General features: G+C 43.7%; 1 protein-coding gene across 1 annotated transcript in view; it reads left to right on the top strand.

Annotated features, from left to right (window-relative positions):
* FNTB (farnesyltransferase, CAAX box, beta) overlaps positions 1-19,689 on the top strand; it is a 62,160-nt gene that overhangs the window by 17,199 nt on the left and 25,272 nt on the right. Inside the window, exons 3-5 of the mRNA XM_055304112.1 lie at positions 8,208-8,280; positions 10,491-10,582; positions 19,457-19,603. Of these exons, the coding sequence (XP_055160087.1) occupies positions 8,208-8,280; positions 10,491-10,582; positions 19,457-19,603 (312 nt within the window). The remainder of the gene's footprint in view (positions 1-8,207; positions 8,281-10,490; positions 10,583-19,456; positions 19,604-19,689) is intronic.

Genomic DNA, 19,689 nt, shown 5'->3' with positions numbered 1-19,689 from the left:
ATCATTGTTGCCTATGAAAATGAGTGTTTTGAAGAATGCTAATAAGCATCTCATTCTATCACAGCATGCTAATTAGTATTAGATATATTACACATTTTAGCAGAATGGCTAAGTGAATGGCTAATATAGATCAACATATGAATATAAGGCCCAAGCCAAAGATCACCATCATAGAACAGACTCCGATGATAGAAGAATAAACCTGAAAATTTAGGAATATTTTAAATTATTATCACAATTTAAGTATTTAACATTTTAGAAGTCAAAATTTAAAAGTCTGACATAATGGAGCAACAAACCTTCATTTTTAGCTAAAATGGATATCCAGATGTCAGCAATAAATCTAAACGACATGGTATGTCTGATTTTGAGGTTATGGTACAGTGTGATAGTATCGCATACACGCCTAGGACCATTGACCACACACAGGTCTGGGGATGCCAGGAATGATGCTGAGGGAGGCATTTGCCTGTTGAACCTGCCAGTGCCAGGGCTAATTACCAGATTTAGCTGAAAGTCAAGGCTGAAGCTGAATGTCTGTACCTTCTACAATTATTCCCCATTCCAGAAGTGGTTTCCCTCTCTAAGACCATGAAACCTGCATCCTATCCTGGAGTGGGATAGTCCCTCCTAAGGAGCTTTTTGGCCATGCTTTTAACAATTTTGTCAGTAGCTTGCTTTCCCATGAGAGTTAATTTTTCCTTCCCTGTGGTTATTCTCACTGTTCCACACACTTAGGAATTTACCCATTCCATTTATTACATTAGCTTTAGTAAGAAATCCGAGATGCATAAACATTCTCTCTCTCTCCCTTTCTCTCTCTCTTTCTCTTTCACACACACACACACATACTCACATGTCATTTTCCTCTTGGGATGCAGGGTGATCAAGGCTGACCCAGGCCTTGTGCCTACTGGGTTCTTAGTTTCAAGGGGGAGGTAGTTATTAAACAAAGGCAAATACATAGTACCACTGGGATAAATGTCAAGGAAGCAAATGGGATGCTCTGAGAGAATAATAGGGAGGATGTAATTTAGGTTGGGAAATCAGGGAATGTGTCTTAGTCTATTCTGGCTGCTACAACGAATTACCATCCACTTGAGCACTGACACCTTGCATTCCCCGCTCCACTGCCCCACAGAGCCTGTTTGTTCTGCTTTACCTAATGGCATGGCTTTTAGGGCTGAATTGTTCAGGAAGAAAAGGGAAAGAGCTCTAGCTTTTCTATTTTAACACCTTACACAGAAAAGATTTTTGGACAGAAGTGAATTGAGAATAAGAGAATAGTAAGGGTATTAGTTTGTTAGGGCTACTACAACAAAATATCACAGACTAGGTGGCTTAAGCAAAAGAAATTTATTTTCTCACAGTATTGGAGGCTGGAAGTTCAAGATCAAGATGGCAGCAGGGTCAGTTTCTCCTGAGGTCTCTCTCCTTGGCTTGCAAATAGCTGCCTCTTCATTGTGTCCTCACATGGCCTTTCCTATATGTACTCCTCCCTGGTGTCTCTTCCTTTTCTTATAAGGTCACCAGATCTTATTTAACCTTAAATACCTCTTTAAAGACTGTCTCCAGGGAACCCTGGGTGGCGCAGCGGTTTAGCGCCTGCCTTTGGCCCAGGGCGCGATCCTGGAGACCCGGGATCGAATACCACGTCGGGCTCCCGGTGCATGGAGCCAGCTTCTCCCTCTGCCTGTGTCTCTGCCTTGCCTCTCTCTCTCTCTGTGACTATCATAAATAAATAAAAATTAAAAAAAAAAAAGACTGTCTCCAAAAATAAAAAAAAATAAAAAAATGAAAAAAAAAATAAAGACTCTTGTCTCCAAATACAGTCACACTGGGGGTTAGGGATTGAAGGTATGAATTTTGGGTGACACAGTTCAGTCCATATCAATAAGATTCTCAGTACCCTTTCTGGCTGACCAAAAGACTCTGGATATATGTCCCTTCAATTTAAAAGAATCATAAGCCTCAGAGGAGAAGTTAAAGTTCAGTCAGCATAAAAGCCCTTGAAGCTCTACATAAACAAAGACACCTTTTACAAGATTTTAGAATAACCCTTGCACAGCAGCATTAGTGTGTGTGTGTGTGTTTATGATTAAGTGGGCAAAAATGAAAGAATAGTTTCCTTTGTGGAGATGGTCTCTGCAGAGTTTCTCTTCTCCTGCTTGTGACTAGTCTTCAGGCAACACTAGTTAGAGGAATTCATCAGTTTCCTGCCGGCAGGGCTGCTAGGGCCTGGCTGTGAGTGAGGCTCAGCTGGGAGGGCGCTGTGGGGGAGCCTACCTTATGGACCAACCCGGAGCTGCATCAGAGGTGGTGGAGGCCACCTCAGGTTAGGTGTTTCTGGGCAGAGGCAGCAGGGATCTTTTAACCGCCCAAGGCAGAAAAGCATTTGCTTCTGAGCTCTTTTACTTTGTACTGACTAAAAAGCCCCTTGCTTGTTCAGAGAGAGGAGTCCTGAGAAGATTAGGAAAAGGTTTCTTCTCTGGGTTTCTTGCTTCTATTTTCCCAGCTAGAGGAAGGGTTTGCTTAGGTGCGTAATTGGGCCCTCTCAGAATTCTCAGTCCCATAGGAAGGGTCAGCCTGCGGCAGGCGGCTCTCCTCAGTGTGGAGGGCATGAGTACACCTGAGGGCTGGTGGAGCAGACCCCTGAACCAGTCTAGTCACCCCTCTCCTTGCCCTCCTGGAGTGAACCTGAGCTCCCCTGGAGGTTTGCCATTCATTTAAATTGAAGGGACATGTATCTAGGGAGAACAGTCTTGTCAGGCCTTCAGAAACTGGCCTTGTGTTTGTTCTTTTATTCTTTCTTCTGTTCATGTGACTAATAGATGTTGAGAGCCTGCTCTGTGTGGGACACAGATGTCAAGGCTACAGGCATGAGCTCTCCTCAGAGGGACAGGGCAGCGGAGTAGAGAGGCAGACTGACCAGCTCGTTGCAATTAGTGCACCCCTTGTCTTACCTGGTCTCTTTTGCTCGCATTGTACTTAGGATCACAAAATCTTATTTACACCCTTACCTGCCTTTCCTTTTTTTTTTTCCTCACATTTCCAAATGAGGTGACTTGGTGTTCTCTTTTGTTTTCCCTTCTTTGCTCTATGGCTTAGCATCTCAAAGTATTTGGTGTATTCAAATTCCTTCGATGACTGTTTCTTTGATGGAAAAGAATTGACCTATGAAAACGCACACTGTGAATGGGTCCTGTCCGAGTTAGAAGTCAGGACATCTGCCTCCAGATTCTGTACTTGCCCTCACCTGGCTTGGGTTTCTCAGCCTGCCCTCTTTGATGGTCTCATGGACCCTCCTGGTTCTCCTTGTCTGCACTCGTGTCCTGGCCACTCTCTGCTTCTCAGCCTGTGCCAGCATGGTTTATGGGCTATTTGTCACAGGTTCCCTGGTCTCATTCGCTTTTCTGCTCTTCCCATCCTCCCAGTCCTTACCATGGCATCCCTAACCCTGCTTCTGCCCAGGGTCCAGTAAGATTTCCAAGAAGAAGTCATGTGACATTGCCTGCTGAGTGGCTTCAGCGGAAGTTATATTACAAGCTTTATCTGGGCCTTCACTACTGCTGTCTCCCCTAACTCATCTCTTGTAGACTCCCTAACACACTCACCCCAGTGATCAGTCTTCTCCCCTAACTCCTGAGAAACTCCAAGCAGTCTCACATGAGTTTTCTTCTTCCCTACCTCCAAGTCCTGTGTTTGTCTAACTTCATACTTCCTTTCATTATTTCAATCTTTGAGAATGGAGCATCCATACGTATTGCCAGACTCATCCCCCCTACTGAACTCTCTACCCCAACCGTCCTGCCTCTTCTTTGAGGACCATCTTTGGTGGATTTCCTCTGGGATCTTGCATTTTCAGCATCTTTGCTCTCAAACATTTTTTTAACCTCTCCTCTGGCTGAACTACCTGCCTCCCCCTAATCCCATCCCCAGTCCCTCCTTGGGCTGCCAGTCTGTTGTCTTTCTTCCCTCACATACCTCACAGACATTCTTAGATTGTGGGTTTGGTTTCCTGCCATTAGTCTTATCCACACCCCAATCTGTTCAGCATGCTGCAGCTCCTGGGATCTAGAAAATGCAGATCTGTCCATGTCTTTCCTATGCCTAAAATACTTCAGTGACTCCCTTAAAAATTTTTTTACTTCCCCCCCCTTTTTTTTGTAACAGCTTTGAGATACAATTCGGATATCATACAATTCACCCATTTAAGTGTACAATACAGTGGTTTTTAGTACATGGATAGAGTTATGCAGCCATCACCACATAATGGTATAAAGCTCATAATTTTATTTTTTTTTATTTTTATTTTTTAAGCTCATAATTTTAGAGCTTTTTCGTTACTGCACAGGGAAACCCTGTCCCCTTTAGGCATCACCCTCCCATTCCTCCATTCCCGCCCAGCGCCTGGCACCAGCTTCAGCTACTCTGTCTCTGTGGGTTTGTTTGCCTTTTCCAGACATTTCATATAAGTGGAATCATACAACATGTGGTCTTTCTGTGACAGCTTCTTTTACTGAGCATAGACTTTCCAAGGGTCATCTGATGTTGGTAGCACAGTGCTCCTGATGCATTTACAAGTGCTATATGATCTGATGCCGCTGTACCTCTGCAGTCTGATTTCTCACGGCTCTCTACCTTGTGCTTCTGTTCTGGCCTAACTCAACCTACATAAACATGCAGCATTGCTTCCTGGCCAAAACACCTGCCCCATCCCCTTCTTTCTGGTTGGCTAACTCATGTCCTTTGGGTCTCCTCCATCCCTTGATGCAATGCTGTGCCCTTTGGGTAGTTTGTTCTGGTCCTCCATGCCTTTGTGTGTGTTGCCAGAGCCTACTAGACTTCTCTCTCTGCTGAGGCCTTACCTGCCATTAACTTGTCTGTGTCCACGTCTGGGCTGTAGCTCTAGGGAGCAGAGTCAACATCCACTCCACTGGGGGCACTCAGCCTGCACAGAGTAGGCACTCAGAGTACTGACCCTTGGATCTCTTTGAAAGAGAAATTGTGTCTGGCTTTCTCTTTTCCTTTATCATCTGGAATGCGCCCTTACTGTTCCCTGAACTCTCTTCAAGGTCACCAGCCACTTTGTCATTTGTTCTCTTTTTGTCTTGCTATAGCGTTTAAGACTGTAAATACCTCCATGGAGTTCTCTTCTATTGTGCTTGTCACACAACATTGCCTTTGTCGTCCTCCTACTTCTACGACTTTCTTTAATTCTCTCCTCTAAGCCCTTAAGGATGGGTCTTCCCCCAGTTCAGCATTCAGACTTTTCTCTCTGCCTTGTCCTCTATTCCTGCAGCTTCATCTGTCACCTGTGTGCTGATAAATGACTCATGGTCTTTCTGTGTCACTTGGAGCCCTCTCCTGAGTCTTACATGTGTTTTCAGCAGTGCAACTGACATCCTCACCAAATACACTTCCCTGCCATACAGCCCACCTGCCCATGGGTCACCACGCTGATTTGAGCCCTACGTACTCTCAGTACTTCTGCCCTGGTGACTCTGAGCACCGCCTTACCCAGTCTTCCCACCTCACCTCTCTCCACACTTAGAGCTTTCGCTTGGTCCAGTTTGTAAATACATATTGAATATGCTGCTGCCAGATAATTTTTCTAAAGCATAGTTTTGGTCATTTTTTTCTCAGCTCAAAACCTTCAGAATTTCACCTTACACCCATTAGAATGTCTAGAATCAAAAAGACAAGTAATAACAAGTGTTGGTGAGGATGGAGGGGGAAGGAACCCTCATGGACTGTTGGTAGGAATGCATACTGTTGCAGCCATTGTGCAATACAGTATGGAGGTTCTTTAAAAAATTAAAAATAGAAGTTCTGTATGATTCAGCAGTTCCACTGCCGAGTATTTACCCAAAGACAACAAAAACACTAATTCGAAAAGATACATGCACCCCTGTGTTTATTGCCGCATTATTTACAATAGCCAATATATGGAAGCAACCTAAGTGTACATCAATAGATGAACGGACAAAGATGTGGTATATATAGACAATGAAATATTACTCAAGCATAAGAAAGAATGAGATCTTGCCATTTGCAACAACATGGGTGGACATAGAGGACATTATGTGAAGTAAAATAAGTCAGAGAAAGACAAATACCATATGATTTCTCTTGTATAGAATCTAAAAGACAAATGAACAAACAAAAAGCAGAAACAGACCCATAAATACACAGAACAAACTGGTGGTTGCAGAGGGGAAGGGTAGAGGAAAAGGCAAAATGGATGAAGGGAAGTGGGAGATGCAGGCTTCTAGTTTTGGAATGAATAAAGCACAGCATAGGGAATATTATCAATAGTATTGTAATCCTGTTGTCTGATGACAGATGGTAGCTACACTTGGGGTAAGCAGAGCTTAATGCATAAATTTGTTAAATTACTAGGTTGAAACTAATGTTAACATTGTGTGTCAACTATACTTCAATGAAAAGATTTAAAAAAACAGGTTATTTGAAAACAACAACAACAACAACAACAACAACCTTTAGAGACTACTTTTGCCTACTAAATGGAGTTGAAATTCCTCAGCTGGCATCCCAGATCCCTATAAAAGGGCTTAAGTTGCCTTTTTGACCACTCTTCTTTCATTCCTAATATTCAGGCCGGATACTCCACACCTCTTGCACACTTTATACCTACACTGTGTATACAGTCACCATTTGCCTCCTGCAGCTATTTAAACTTAATTTTAAAAAAGTAAAATTTGAAATTCAGTTGCTCAGTCACACTAACACATTTCAAATGCTTAGTAACCACACATGCCCAGTGGCTGTCTTTTGGGCAGCACAGATCCATTTTGATAATCTCTGAAGGTTCTTTTGGACAGTACTGGTCTGAACCTTTTCGTTTCTGTTCCTTCTGGCTACAATCTCCCCACCTCCTCACCATCTCTACCTGTAAACATTTTCTCCCTCTACTGGGGCCACCCACCTGGTATTCTCTTGCTTCCACACAGCCTTTCCTGATCAGTCCTTCCTTTCTTTCTTTTTCTTTCTTTTTTTAAGATTTTATTTATTTATTCATTCATGAGAGACACACACAGAGAGAGAGAATCAGAGACACAGGCAGAGGCAGAAGCAGGCAACATGCAGGGAGCCCAACACGAGACTCGATCCCAGGTCTCCAGGATCAGGCCCTGGGCTGAAGGCGGCGCCAAACGGCTGATCCACCCGAGCTGCCCTGATCATTCCTTTCTTAATGAGATGTCCCCAGCCTTTCCACTTAGAGCCTTGGTAGTATTTTATGTGAGTTTCCTCTATGAAACCTACCCATTTGTTTCTCATATTGTTGCTACTCGTACTGGGAGACTTTTTGAGGTAAAGGCTACATTCATGATCTTACTCTGGCCAAAACACAGTAGGGGTTCAAGAAACGGTTTTTGAATTGATGACCCAGAATAGAGAGTGGTTCTTTTTTAACTTGTGTGATTAGTGAGCACAAGGACTGTGTTGGCATTCTGTTCTTTCTCCCTTCCTCCCATAACCACATAGGCCTCTTCTGTGAGGTCAGGCAAAAAGGGCGGCCCCTGTCCTTCTGCCCTGCCTACACGGGGGGCTGTGGGCGCCACACCCCATCTCATAGCTAGAATTACTGATGTCAGTGCCAAGGAGACGAGCTGGCTACAGTATACAAGTAGGATCCTCTGGCCAGGGCAGTGGGTCAGCACATAGGAAGTGGAATTTCACGGAGGGAGTGATAGGTGCACAACTGAGGAGCAGGTAGGGTGCAAACTACCCACCTCGGATAAGTGACCCCAGAAGAAATGACTGAAATGACTGAGGCTAACCAAAGTGGTGAGGCTCACATTGGAATTGGTCCCAGGATGGGGAGCCACAGAATATCTGTTCACAGTTAGACCCTGGAAGAGCTTTCTGTATGGTTTGTTCATTGCCTGGCAATGTGTGTTCCTTGTGGCTTTTCACTTAGCCCAAAGTCACCTACCATGAAGGAGAGGAACTCACCCAAAACATTGGCCAGCAGGTTTTCAGACATGTTAGGGACATTCAGGTGCTGACCTCTTCTGTCTGGCTTTGTTGCCCTTGAGCTACTGCAGATGCTGGTTATCTACTTGGTGACCATGAGGAAGATGTCCTGAAGCAGAGAGCATGTGCTTGTACACACACTGCGTTCTGTAGTGGGGTGGAAGCAGAAGTATAAGACTAGGTTTTCAAGCTCTTTGTCTTTCCAGGCTGATTTTGCAAAGGGAGAAGCACTTCCATTATCTGAAAAGAGGTCTTCGACAGCTGACAGATGCCTATGAGGTAAGTACGCTGCCCAGGAACTCAACCAGATGATCATCTAGATGGCCCTCCTTTTTTCTTTTGGAATGTAAAACATGTATGGGCCTGACCTGCTGCGAAGTTACTCTTTGTACCACGTGGCTGTGGCAGGAGCCAGGTACACAGGAGCCCAGTCCTGCAGAGCTGGGACTCCCACTTCTACAAGGGCAGAACCAGGTCTCTCCTAGTCTTGTCCTCCTGTTGGAAGGACAGAGCACCCTAGAAGGGATGGTGCTTTCTTGCACCATTAGATCATGGTGAGGGGTTCACGTGCTTTCTCCCGGACATTCCTGATCAGCTAGATAAAGGCAGTCCATCCCTAATCCTTTGCCCTATAAGCCGATCTAATTTCTATGCTGGCCAAAGGATCAGTATATAAATCCCAGTGAGGACTTCCACAATTTAATACTATGAAAATGCCCACACTTAGAGTACATTTTAAATCACATTCCTTGGAGCCCTGGGGTTCCACAGAGGGGCCTCAGGAGACGACAGTGGTGGTGGAGGAGGGGAAAGGGTGTTGGGAATATAGTAGGCAGAGGTTGAATATGAACCAGAGGGCTCCAGTCATCCTGCCTAACTTTACACGCATAGCCCTGCTTTTAATTTGCTTTTTATTTTGACGTCTACATTTGATTATTTATAATAGGAATTGGCCAACTGAAATGCCTCTAGACCCAAGCAGGTAGCAAAAATAAGAGAAGTGAGCAGTTGAGAGGGAGACTGAGGCACACTAGAGGCCCCATGCTTTTCCTCTGTTCCTGCCAGGTATTGCTATCCAGGAATGCAGAACCAGGTTTGCCAGATTTCTGTCTCTCTCTTTTTTCAAATTAAGCCAGAAATCCAGATTTCTGTGTGAATTTCCCAGTGCCTAAATGTTGCAACTAATTCTACTTAAAAAACAAAGCGCTACCAGGAACAAGCAGAACATGTCTATGGGCTAGACTTGGCCTTGGGGTCAAAATTTTCAATCCTTGACACAAGTCCTCAGTTGTTAGGGTACAGTGAGCCTGATACAGTTAATACCATACCAGCTAACAGTTGAATGGAGTACTAAAAGCTTACCATGCCTTATCTCACCTACTCTGTGAGGTAGGTCAGTATTTTTTACAGATGAGGAAGCAGATATAGCCGGATTAAGTCATTTGCTCAGAAGTACATAGCTCTAAGAGGAGCTGGGACTCCAACCCAGGCAGGCAGGATCCACACCAACTGCTTCCTAGGTGGCAGCCTAGCCACAGCTGGGGACAGTCAGTGCATTTATGAAGAGGGTAGCTTGGACCAATGGAAAGAGCACTGGAGTGAGAGTCCAGAAGCCTGGCTTCATATATCCGCTCTAACATTTGAGGTCTTTTGTCATTTGGAAAAAGTTAATCTCTCTGGATCTCATTTATATGCTTTTAATCTGGAAAACTAGAGCAATAATACTATCTGCCTGCCTGCCTTGGATGGTCTGTACATGTTTATGGGTTAAATTAGGATCCAAAGCGGCCCATGTGTCATCTTGGGAAGCTTTTCCAGCCCCCTAGGCAGAATGAAGCTCCTCATGTGCTCCCTCAGGACTCTGCTACTGCCCATTGCAGCACATACCATAATTCAGGTACACATATGTGTGTGTTGTGTGCCATATTGACCCAGAAAGCCATAAGGTAGCTCATGATTAAATGCATCCATCTAGAGCCCTCTTCCTCCACAGATGAACACACACATTCTCTATCCCAAGCATCTCAAGTGTAGGAACTGATGTTTATTCATTACTGTACCCCCTGTATCTAATACAATGCTTGGCACACACAAGGAGGTACTAAATATCTGTTGTCTGTTGAATCAATGAATGAGTTAATCCAGGAAATCGCTGAGAGTCTAGGTCTCCTGGGTTCTACACTGGGAAAATAGCATGGGTTAACTTCCTAGCATGTGGGTGCTCTTCCCCTTGGCCTTCTTTTGGTGCTTGTCAGGAAAGGACCCAGAGGGTTCAAGGTAAACTTTGTCCCATTGTCCTTTCTGCACATATGGTCATTTCAGCTGCTAGCTGGGGCCATAAAGCAGAGCGTCCTTCATTCACTTATTGTTCATAAGGTGCTCTCCTCCCCCTTTCCGGGCTGCCAGGGTGCGACACATGTTGCCTTGTCAGCAGCATCTTGGAATGATTCTGAATAAGGGGTGTGTTTTTTCCCCTGTGCCTTTCTCAGTGTCTGGATGCCAGCCGCCCATGGCTCTGCTACTGGATCCTGCACAGCTTGGAACTACTAGATGAACCCATCCCCCAGATGGTGGCCACAGAGTGAGTCTGGCTCCAGGGAATCTGGACTGTTCTTTGAAATCCTATTTTGAGTCAGGGGTTCTTTTTATTTTGTTTCTGTTTTATTGATTTTGAGTGAAAAACACATCACGCTACAAAGATACCCTTGCCCTCCCCTTGACCCCAGTGACTTCCTGAAACTCCTCCACTTCAGAAGCCTATTGTGAGCTCGTGGGTAGAACAAGACTTTGAACTCCCAAACGAAGGATTCTGGTTTCTTCTGTGGCCTTTTCTTTTGGCTCTTGCTCTGGTCTTTGAGAAAATTCTTCATCATCAATTCTGAGAGACATGATTTTGCCAGAAAGTACAGTATGAATTTGAATAGCTTCTGTGGGGAAGCATGTGCCAAACCAATGAACAAAAATGCCCCCACCTTCCATAAACACCTCTATAGACCTCCCTCCTCCTCATCAATGCCTTGGGGACAGTGTGGCTCTTGATGGTACTAGATGTGTTAGACTCTTGGTGTGCAAATGCCTTGACTCACCATTTTCTTAAACTTCTGATTTATGAGATCTAAGCAACTAAGATTCTTCTCAAACTGCTAGTGCAGATGGTGTTCTGGGAATGGCTATGGCACCTCATCCTTAGAAGCTCATCACAATGATATTTTAAAAAAGAAACTAATCATCGCTCTAATCTTAGGGGTACCTGGGATGGAAAAGGGCAGCCAGGAATTGGATCCAACGCCCCAGATCTCACTAAGAGAAAGAGCACACACTCCCTTGGCAGCATCTTGAGTTCATCTGCTCTTCTGGTGCTCTGAGGGACAGGAGTCAGAAAGGGAAGGCCCATGAGCCAGGTTTGTTTTCCCGCAGCACACAACAATAACCATGTAAAGGACCCGTGGAGGCCAGCCTGTGCCCTGCCCTGGTCCCAGTGCCCCTGCCCGGGTCATATTGTCAGGTCAGAAGAACAGAACCACACATTGTCTCATTCATTCTGTCTCAACAATAACGTCTCATTCTTGCCTTCCTGAGCAGGGTGTCTTGTGATGACTGTGGATAGGGAAGATAATAAAGAATTAGGCAGTTAACCCTTGCGATGTGTGTGAAGCTCTCTGAGGGAGAGGAAAAATATGCATTGTCCTCATGATGCTGCTGCTGCAAGCCTAGTTGCTTCTAGCTCTGGAAGTAGAATTGGACCCAGTTTCTGCAATAACAGGAATTTAATTGTCAAAGGCCCATGTGTTTTTGAAATACCAGTTGGGGGTTGTGGATTGTTTGGGAAGTTTCTCCCCCACACATACACGATTAGGATGTATACTGGGGAGAATGGGAAAGTCGGAGATGAGAGAAGAAAAAGAGAAATGGAGGATTCAAACAGGGAAGTATAGGTGTGCCCAGGAGGGGGTTGTAGTTCCTGAAGAGGAAGACCTCAGTCACACTTGGGTCAGCATGAAGTTTGAGTGTTTTCTAGGTTGTTGCATAGGTAAGGGTTTGCTGAGGGAGTGTCAGAGTAGCTCTCGTGGCAACATCAGATAGGAAGAGGACCCCATTAAAGGGCTTTGCACAGTGAACACCTGGACACACCCTAAATATCCACAGTAAGAATGTGTTAAAGTGTTTGAAGCTTAATTAAAATATGGTGCAGTACATATAGTGAAATACTCTGCAGCCATTTAAAAATTTAAGTTAACAGATATTAACTTGCCTTGCAGTGAACATTTTGTAGTATATACAAATAGCAAATCACTGTGTTGTACACCTGAAAGTATACAATGGTATATATCAATTATACTTTAATAAAAATGTACACCTATGAACTATATATTTATTGACACCTCAGTCACACGAGGTGCCTGAGTGGCTCCATTAGTTAAGCATCTGCCTTTGGTTCAGGTCATGATCTGGGGTTTGGGGTCTCCCTCTTCCTGTCCCTCTTCTCTGCTCATGCTCTCTCTCTCTCTTTCTCTCAAATAAATAAATAATGTCTTTTTAAAAATGCATACATTTATCTAGAAAGATGTTCATGATTTAAGTGAGAAAAGGTAGTTAAAAGGATTCAACTTCTAGGGACACCTGGGTGGCTCAGTGGTCGGGCGTCTGCCTTTAGCTCAGGTTGTGATCCTGGGGTCCTGGGATTGAGTTCCGCATCGGGCTCCCTACGAGGAGCCTGCTTCTCCCTCTGCCTGTGTCTCTGCCTCTTTCTGTGTCTCTCATGAATAAATAAAATCTTAAAAAAAAAAAGATTCAACTTCTATAGATTAAAATATAGCTGGTTATGTGCATAGCGAAAACCAGAACGATACATACATGCTTCATACTTCTGGATGGCAGGGTTAAAGGTGATTTTTCCCCCCTAAGCCTATTTGCATGTTCTAAAATTTTATTTATTTAATTGTTTTGTAATTAAAAGAATATGTTAAACCTAAAAAGCTAGTTTGTTCTAATTTCAAGAACCACGTGATAGTGAATGAGAATTTCTGCTTCCCAGCTGCCTTAAAATCTTTCCTTGTGGTTCTTCTGATTAAGGAAACTTTTAAAGAATTACTTAGACTTTCCAATAATGAATTTTGTTTTGTGCCTAGCTGACAGTTTATTCTAGGTACAGATAATGTCTGTTATCAATGAGCTTAGTAACTCTGACATATGAGGAAATAAACTATTTTTAGTAAGATACAGAGAAATCTTAATGACTTCTGTAAGAAAAACTTTACAGGGGGCTTTTTAAAGACAATCTGATATAGGATATTGCCTTTTTTATTTATTTTGCATAGAGAAAAGAAATGCTTTGAAAATGTCATCAGGTTTCTGTTCCCTTCTTCATACAGCTATTAAAAGGCAGAGTTTAGCTCTCAAGTATTATTATTATTTTTAGAGATTTTATTTATTTATTTATTTATTTATTTATTTATTTATTTATTTATTTATTTATTTATTTGAGAGAGACATACACCCAGCACAAGTAGGAAGGTAGAGGGAGAAGGGGAGCAGGGAGCTCCCCGCTGAGCAGGGAGCCCAATGCAAGGCTCCATCCCAGAACCCCAGGATCATGGCTTGAGCCGAAGGCAGATGCTTAACTAGGTGCCCCTCCAGTATTATTGTTTTCCTGTTCTTTTCTTTCCCCACCTACCACCTAGTGCAGGACACACACACACACACACACACACACACACACACACGACACACGTTTCTCTTTCTTATTTTGTTCAGTGTTGTGCTTCTATTTGTTTAGGGAACAGTATGGCAAGCTGAGTTCCCTCTAGTGGACAGAATCACTTTTTCAGCTACTGTGACTGCCTACTGCAGCCAGCAAAGCCAGATTTTAACTGCTGGTCTCAGGCCTTTCAAGAACAATATATTTATAGGCAGGACTTTAGTTTGCCACTCTTGAGAGCCTGCATCCACAAATTGTTTACCTGAAATAAATTAATATTTTGGGACCGGACTGAGTTCATTTGTTGATGATTTTAGCATGGAAGGAAGCATCCTTTAATGAGAATCCCATACTTTTGTTATTGAAAATTACTTGAATGTATATAACACACAGAGTGAAGTGAAATCACAGGGAGACCACTGCACTGTTAAAGTTAGGTTTTTCAGCTTCTGTAAGATCTAAAAATTGTCTTTAATTATTGTAGGACTTTTCTGCTTATACACTTTTTCCAAATACTAAATTTAAATTTTCATGAAAGTGTCAGTGTTTTACTATTTCCCTTTCAAAAGGTTATTAACAGCTGATCTCCTGAATAGCCCTTTAAATATTTTTCGTTTTAATTTTTAAACACGATGGCTGGTTCCTTACCTTTCTGTGAAGATACCTTAAGTGGTCCTTTGTGTCCTAGGGATTTTTTTGGCCGGGCACCGCTGGTGGCTAGCGGGGTGTAGAGGTCAGGGGTGCTGCCGGATATCCTCCATAGGACGGTTCTACCAATGAACAGCTGTGCAGCCCAAAATGTCAGTAGTGCCAAGGTGGAGAAGCCCTGCTCTAAAATGACCAACTTCAGACTTGACCATAGTTCCAGAACAGCAGCATCCAGAGGCTGACCACACTTGATGAAGCCACACAATGTATCAGATTCTCCAGGTTGCCAGGGCCTCCTGGAATGGGGGCAAGGCCCACCTGTCATTCACCCAAACCGTGCTGTACTCTGCTAGGGAAGTTTGACTCTCCCTCAGACTAAGCCCAAGTTGTTTTCTGGTGTGAAATTCAGAAGACGTAGTCCTAGAGGAAGCCAGATACCCATGCATCCATCTTGTATCGGCCTCACCTTCCAAGCCATCCTGCTCAAGGATGACTGTTCCGATTTCCAAAGCTGTCATATTTGTAACTTACTCTAGGCCAGCAGCCTGTCCCTGGTAAGCTGTTCTGGTACTGAAGGTTTCCTTAGCTCTCACCTGAATTCTGCTGCTGCAGCTGAGCTTCGCTGTTCATTTCTCTACTAGAAGGTTTGTGCAATTACCTTTTGTACACTTGGTGTATTTTGCTGCGTAGCTTCCTCACAGTGTTTGCCTGTAATATTAAGCCATTTAATATTTTTAATATTTAGTCATTTTTATGACTCTCACCTAAATCTCCTTTGAGTTGGAAAATGGAGGCTTGAGCCAGATATGGTTATGATCACCATTGTGTTTCATTCATTCATTCATTCATTCATTCACTTAGATTTTATTTATTTATTTGAGAAAGAGAGTGAGTGAAAAAGAGCATGAGTGAGGTACAGGGGTATGGAGAGAGAGAGAGAGAGAGAGCAGATTTCTTGCTGAGCAGGGAGCCTGATGCAGAACTCGAACCCAGAACCCTGAGATCATGACCTGAGCCGAAGGCAGATGCTTTACCAACGGAGCCATGCAGGCGCCCCCAGCACTATGTTTGTGGTGCTCTTAGCAAGTGTTCTCATTTTAATTCACAACTCATGGGCCCTAACCTCTGGTCCTTTTTCTCTTAAATTCCTAGCCCTTTCCCTTGGTAAATTTATATGCTTTATTCATCCCCACTCCTGCCATGCCTAAGTATATTATTGGTTACTTGTCCCTGTTCCATTTGTTTTATTCTTATGTGCTTCTGATTTGTTTTGTTATTCTGGACTTTAATTCTCATCTTGGAGGTGTTTCTCTGCTCCTTTGGAATTATTTGTTCACTGTACATGCTTTAGCATACTTTGTCCAAGTTGGTGACAGCGATACCTAGAATCAAGCACTTTAGGTCATTCTTCAACCATCACCTCCAAGTCTGAATAAACCCCTTATGAGGCTGACAGTAAATCATTGATACTCTTGTTTTGAACTTGATCTTCTCACAGCTCACAGGTCTCACAGACTTTTTTTTTTTTTTTTTAAGACTTTACTTATTTATTCATGAGAGACACAGAGAGAAAGGCAGAAAAATAGGCAAAGGGTAAAGCAGGCTCCCACTCTGGAGCCTGATGTGGCACTCAATCCCAGGACCCTGAGATCATGCCCTGAGCCAAAGGCAGACACTCAACCACTGAATCACCCTGGTGCCCCCTTCTCATAGACTTTTTAATTTGAATCACAGTGTTGATTCAATGATGGAATTTCCACAATGATGGAAATGTTCTCTATTTTGTGGTAGCCACTGGGGGCATGTAGCTATTGAACAGTTGCAGCGTGGCTTGTGTGACCAAAGAGCTAAATTTTAAATTAACTTAATTTAATTAATTCAGTTTAAAATTTAAATGGTCTCATGTGGCTAGTCACTGCCTATTGGACAGTACAGATCTTTCGCATTGCTATCCAAAATGTGGTTCCCCAGACTAGTGGCATTACTGCCACCTGGAGTTTGCTGAAAGAGCAGACTCTCAAGCCCACCTAGCTCTTCTGAGAGCTGCAGTTTAACAAGGTTCTCAGGTGATTTCCATGTGCACTCAAGTTTGAGAGGCACTGATATTTGGCAGTACATTGATTGGAGCCACATGGGAATTAAAAAAAAAACATGGCCACTTGGGTCCCACCCTCAGTGATTCTGATTTCATTGGTATTAAGTATGGCCTGGGCTTTGAATTTTTTAAAAAAAACATACCCCAAATGATTTTTTTTTTTAAAAAACCTTTTTTTTTTTTTTTTTTATGATAGTCACAGAGAGAGAGAGAGGCAGAGACACAGGCAGAGGGAGAAGCAGGCTCCATGCACCAGGAGCCCGACGTGGGATTCGATCCCGGGTCTCCAGGATCGCGCCCTGGGCCAAAGGCAGGCGCCAAACCGCTGCACCACCCAGGGATCCCCACCCCAAATGATTCTAATTGCTCAGCTAAGGCCTGTGATTCTTAGACTTTGTATATAGTCACTTCATTTGGGAATTTGGTAAAAATATGGAGGCCCAGGCTTGTCTCTGTTTACTCACTCTCCAGTGATTGTGGTATACACATGTTGGTTTTGAAAATCCCTGATCTAAAAGAAAGAAAGAAAGAAAGAAAGAAAGAAAGAAAGAAAGAAAGAAAGAAAGAAAGAAAGAAAGAAAGAAAGAAAGGAGGGAGGGAGGGAGGGAGGGAGGGAGGGAGGGAGGGAGGGAGGGAGGGAGGAAGGAAGGAAGGAAGGAAGGAAGGAAGGAAGGAAGGAAGGAAGGAAGGAAATAAAGAAATAAATCCCTGATCTTGGGGGCAGCATGGGTGGCGGTTTGGCGCCGCCCTCAGTCCAAGTCGTGGTCCTGGAGACGTGGGACTTAGTCCCACCTCGGGCTCCCTGCATGGAGCCTGCTTCTCCCTCTGCCTGTGTCTCTGCCTCTCTCTGTGTGTCTTTCATGAAAAAATAAATAAAATCTTAAAAAAACAATCCCTGATCTTAAAGATAGTTTCCCACTTTGTTGGTAATTGTCACATTAGCTAGAATGAAATGCCTTGCTGACTTGAAAGAAAACAGGTTACTAGCTTTTTTTGTCATAGTACTAATGATGCATGAATACCTGTTCTTCATAGAGTCTGTCACTCTTGGTGTTTGCATCATGTTTCCTGCTTGTGATTTTTTTTTTTTTTAACTAGGTTGGTGAATTTCTGGTCTCTAAGATAAATTTTTCCTCCCCCTTTCTATAGATAGAAGTCTCAATCACATTTTGGTTTTCATAGTTGCTAAGAACTCTGCTAATGACAGTTGGTAGCTTCACGGTCAATTTGCCAGGTCCTTAAGGTGTGAGTTGGAAAGCCTCTGGAGCAGAATGTTCTGTTATATGGGAACATCTGAGAGTCCAGAAAAGCCCAACCCTGCCCCCTAACATAGCCCTGTGGCCAGTCAGATGCTGCATGTCAGCTGAGGGAGGTTGGCATGGAGGGATGATTTAAAGGTGTCTGGTACATTCAGATCCCAGATCATTGGACATTAAGCTACAGGATCAGGGTGTTGGATTTGGCAGGATTCTATCTTGGGAGTTGGGAAAGAGAATGAATGGATGACTAGGTGACTCTTTTTCTTTTCATTTTTTTTTTAATGTGCTGTTAAGTTTTATATCAACTAAAACCTTTTGTTTTGTATGCTAGTACAGCCAGCTTTGTCAGGATGTAAATTTATTAGCTATTTGTTTCCAGGAAATAGGATATGAATTGATGAAGGTTTGGAAAATACGTTAGGAACAAACTTATTTTCTCTGTGAAAATTGCTATTACAAAAAAGCCAGAGAACTGTCTTCCTCCTCTGATGATCCAACTTCAGAGGATCAATTTCCTCCTGTTTCCTACAGTAAAATCTGAGGTGCAGATTTAAGGGAGTGTGTATTTTTTTTTTTTTAACCTGTGAAGACTTCAGAGCTCTAGTAGTGAATCAGCAGCATTTTTTCTTGCTGTCCCTGACAAATAATGGAAGGTCTGAAATCAAAAGTCATCAGATATGATACAGAAAAGCAGTAATAAACTTGTGCCCCCATGGGGATGAACTAGACTCTATGTGGTCTCTATGTGGCAGCAGTAGATAAGAAAGAATGAGATCAAAGAATCCAGGGAAAGAAGGCTGCCCGAGCACTAGGGCAGAGATTTTCAGCTTGTTCTCTTAAATGGAAGCTTGTCCGAATAGGAAGCCTGTGATCCTGACTGAGTTGTGGGGAAAGAGCTCGATAACCAGGACTTTCCTGGGATACCCCTTCCCGGTGAACTTTAGAGGACCTTGGATAACTAGGGGCTCCCTGGGTTTGACTTCAGGCAAGGATGTTGCCTCTAGGCAACCAGATGCCATGCTTAGAGGCAAACCCTCAATGAACATTTTCCATCAGTGAGGGAACTGGAGCCTCTATGGATTGGTGTGAAAAAATTCTCCAAAAGCCTCTAGGCCGGGATTCATTTTTGTGATATGAGTCAGCATTGCTAAAGTTGGCCACAATTGAGGTGAGCATGATAGAAGTCCATTTCTTTTGTTCTCCTAACCATGGAGGCAGACTCCATTACAGCTTGTTTCTTGCTGGTGGTAGGAATAAAAGTCAGAAGTCCCTGGGAGCAAGAAGACATCTTTTTAAGTGTTCTGGGTAGGCCGAGAACCTACCAGGGTGGTTGGCGTGGACAATATTTGGGCACCACCACAGTTTAGGCAGAATTCAATTTAGGGACCTCAGAGGCAGGGCGAAGGGACTGGTTCCACAGACCCAGGATGGCAAGCCAAGTGAAGAGTATGGGAAAGATTTGACTAAGAAGTATGAGACTTATTATTTCCAGTTCTATGAAAGGCTGTATCAGCCTGGTGGTTTGCTCCTTGCTTCACAGCTAGGTGAGTCCTTAAATGCAAAACCCAGAAAGAAAGGCATTCAGAATAGCAGGGTAGAGAGGCCCTTTCCAGAGGTTAATTATATTCAATATATGTTCAGTAGGTGGGAGAGGGTTTTTTCCCCCTTAGGGGCAAAGTCATGGACTCTGGTGAGAGTTGATGTTTTTAAGTGAATACTCTCTGACTTGGGTTTTCCCTTTGGCTGTGTACCTAGTGTGTGTCAGTTCCTGGAGCTGTGTCAAAGTCCAGAAGGTGGCTTTGGAGGGGGCCCTGGCCAGTACCCGCACCTTGCACCCACATATGCAGCAGTCAATGCCTTGTGCATCATTGGCACCGAGGAGGCCTATGGCGTCATCAACAGGTACAGCCAAAGCCAGCAGTGCCAGACACCCGGAGGGCCCCGCCTGCTGACACTGAACTGACCATTGCTGTCTCCTGCCTCTCGCC

Source organism: Nyctereutes procyonoides, unplaced genomic scaffold (genome assembly GCF_905146905.1).
Source record: "Nyctereutes procyonoides isolate TBG_1078 unplaced genomic scaffold, NYPRO_anot_genome, whole genome shotgun sequence".
Lineage (NCBI taxonomy): Eukaryota > Metazoa > Chordata > Mammalia > Carnivora > Canidae > Nyctereutes > Nyctereutes procyonoides.
This window is presented reverse-complemented; position numbering and strand designations above follow the sequence as displayed.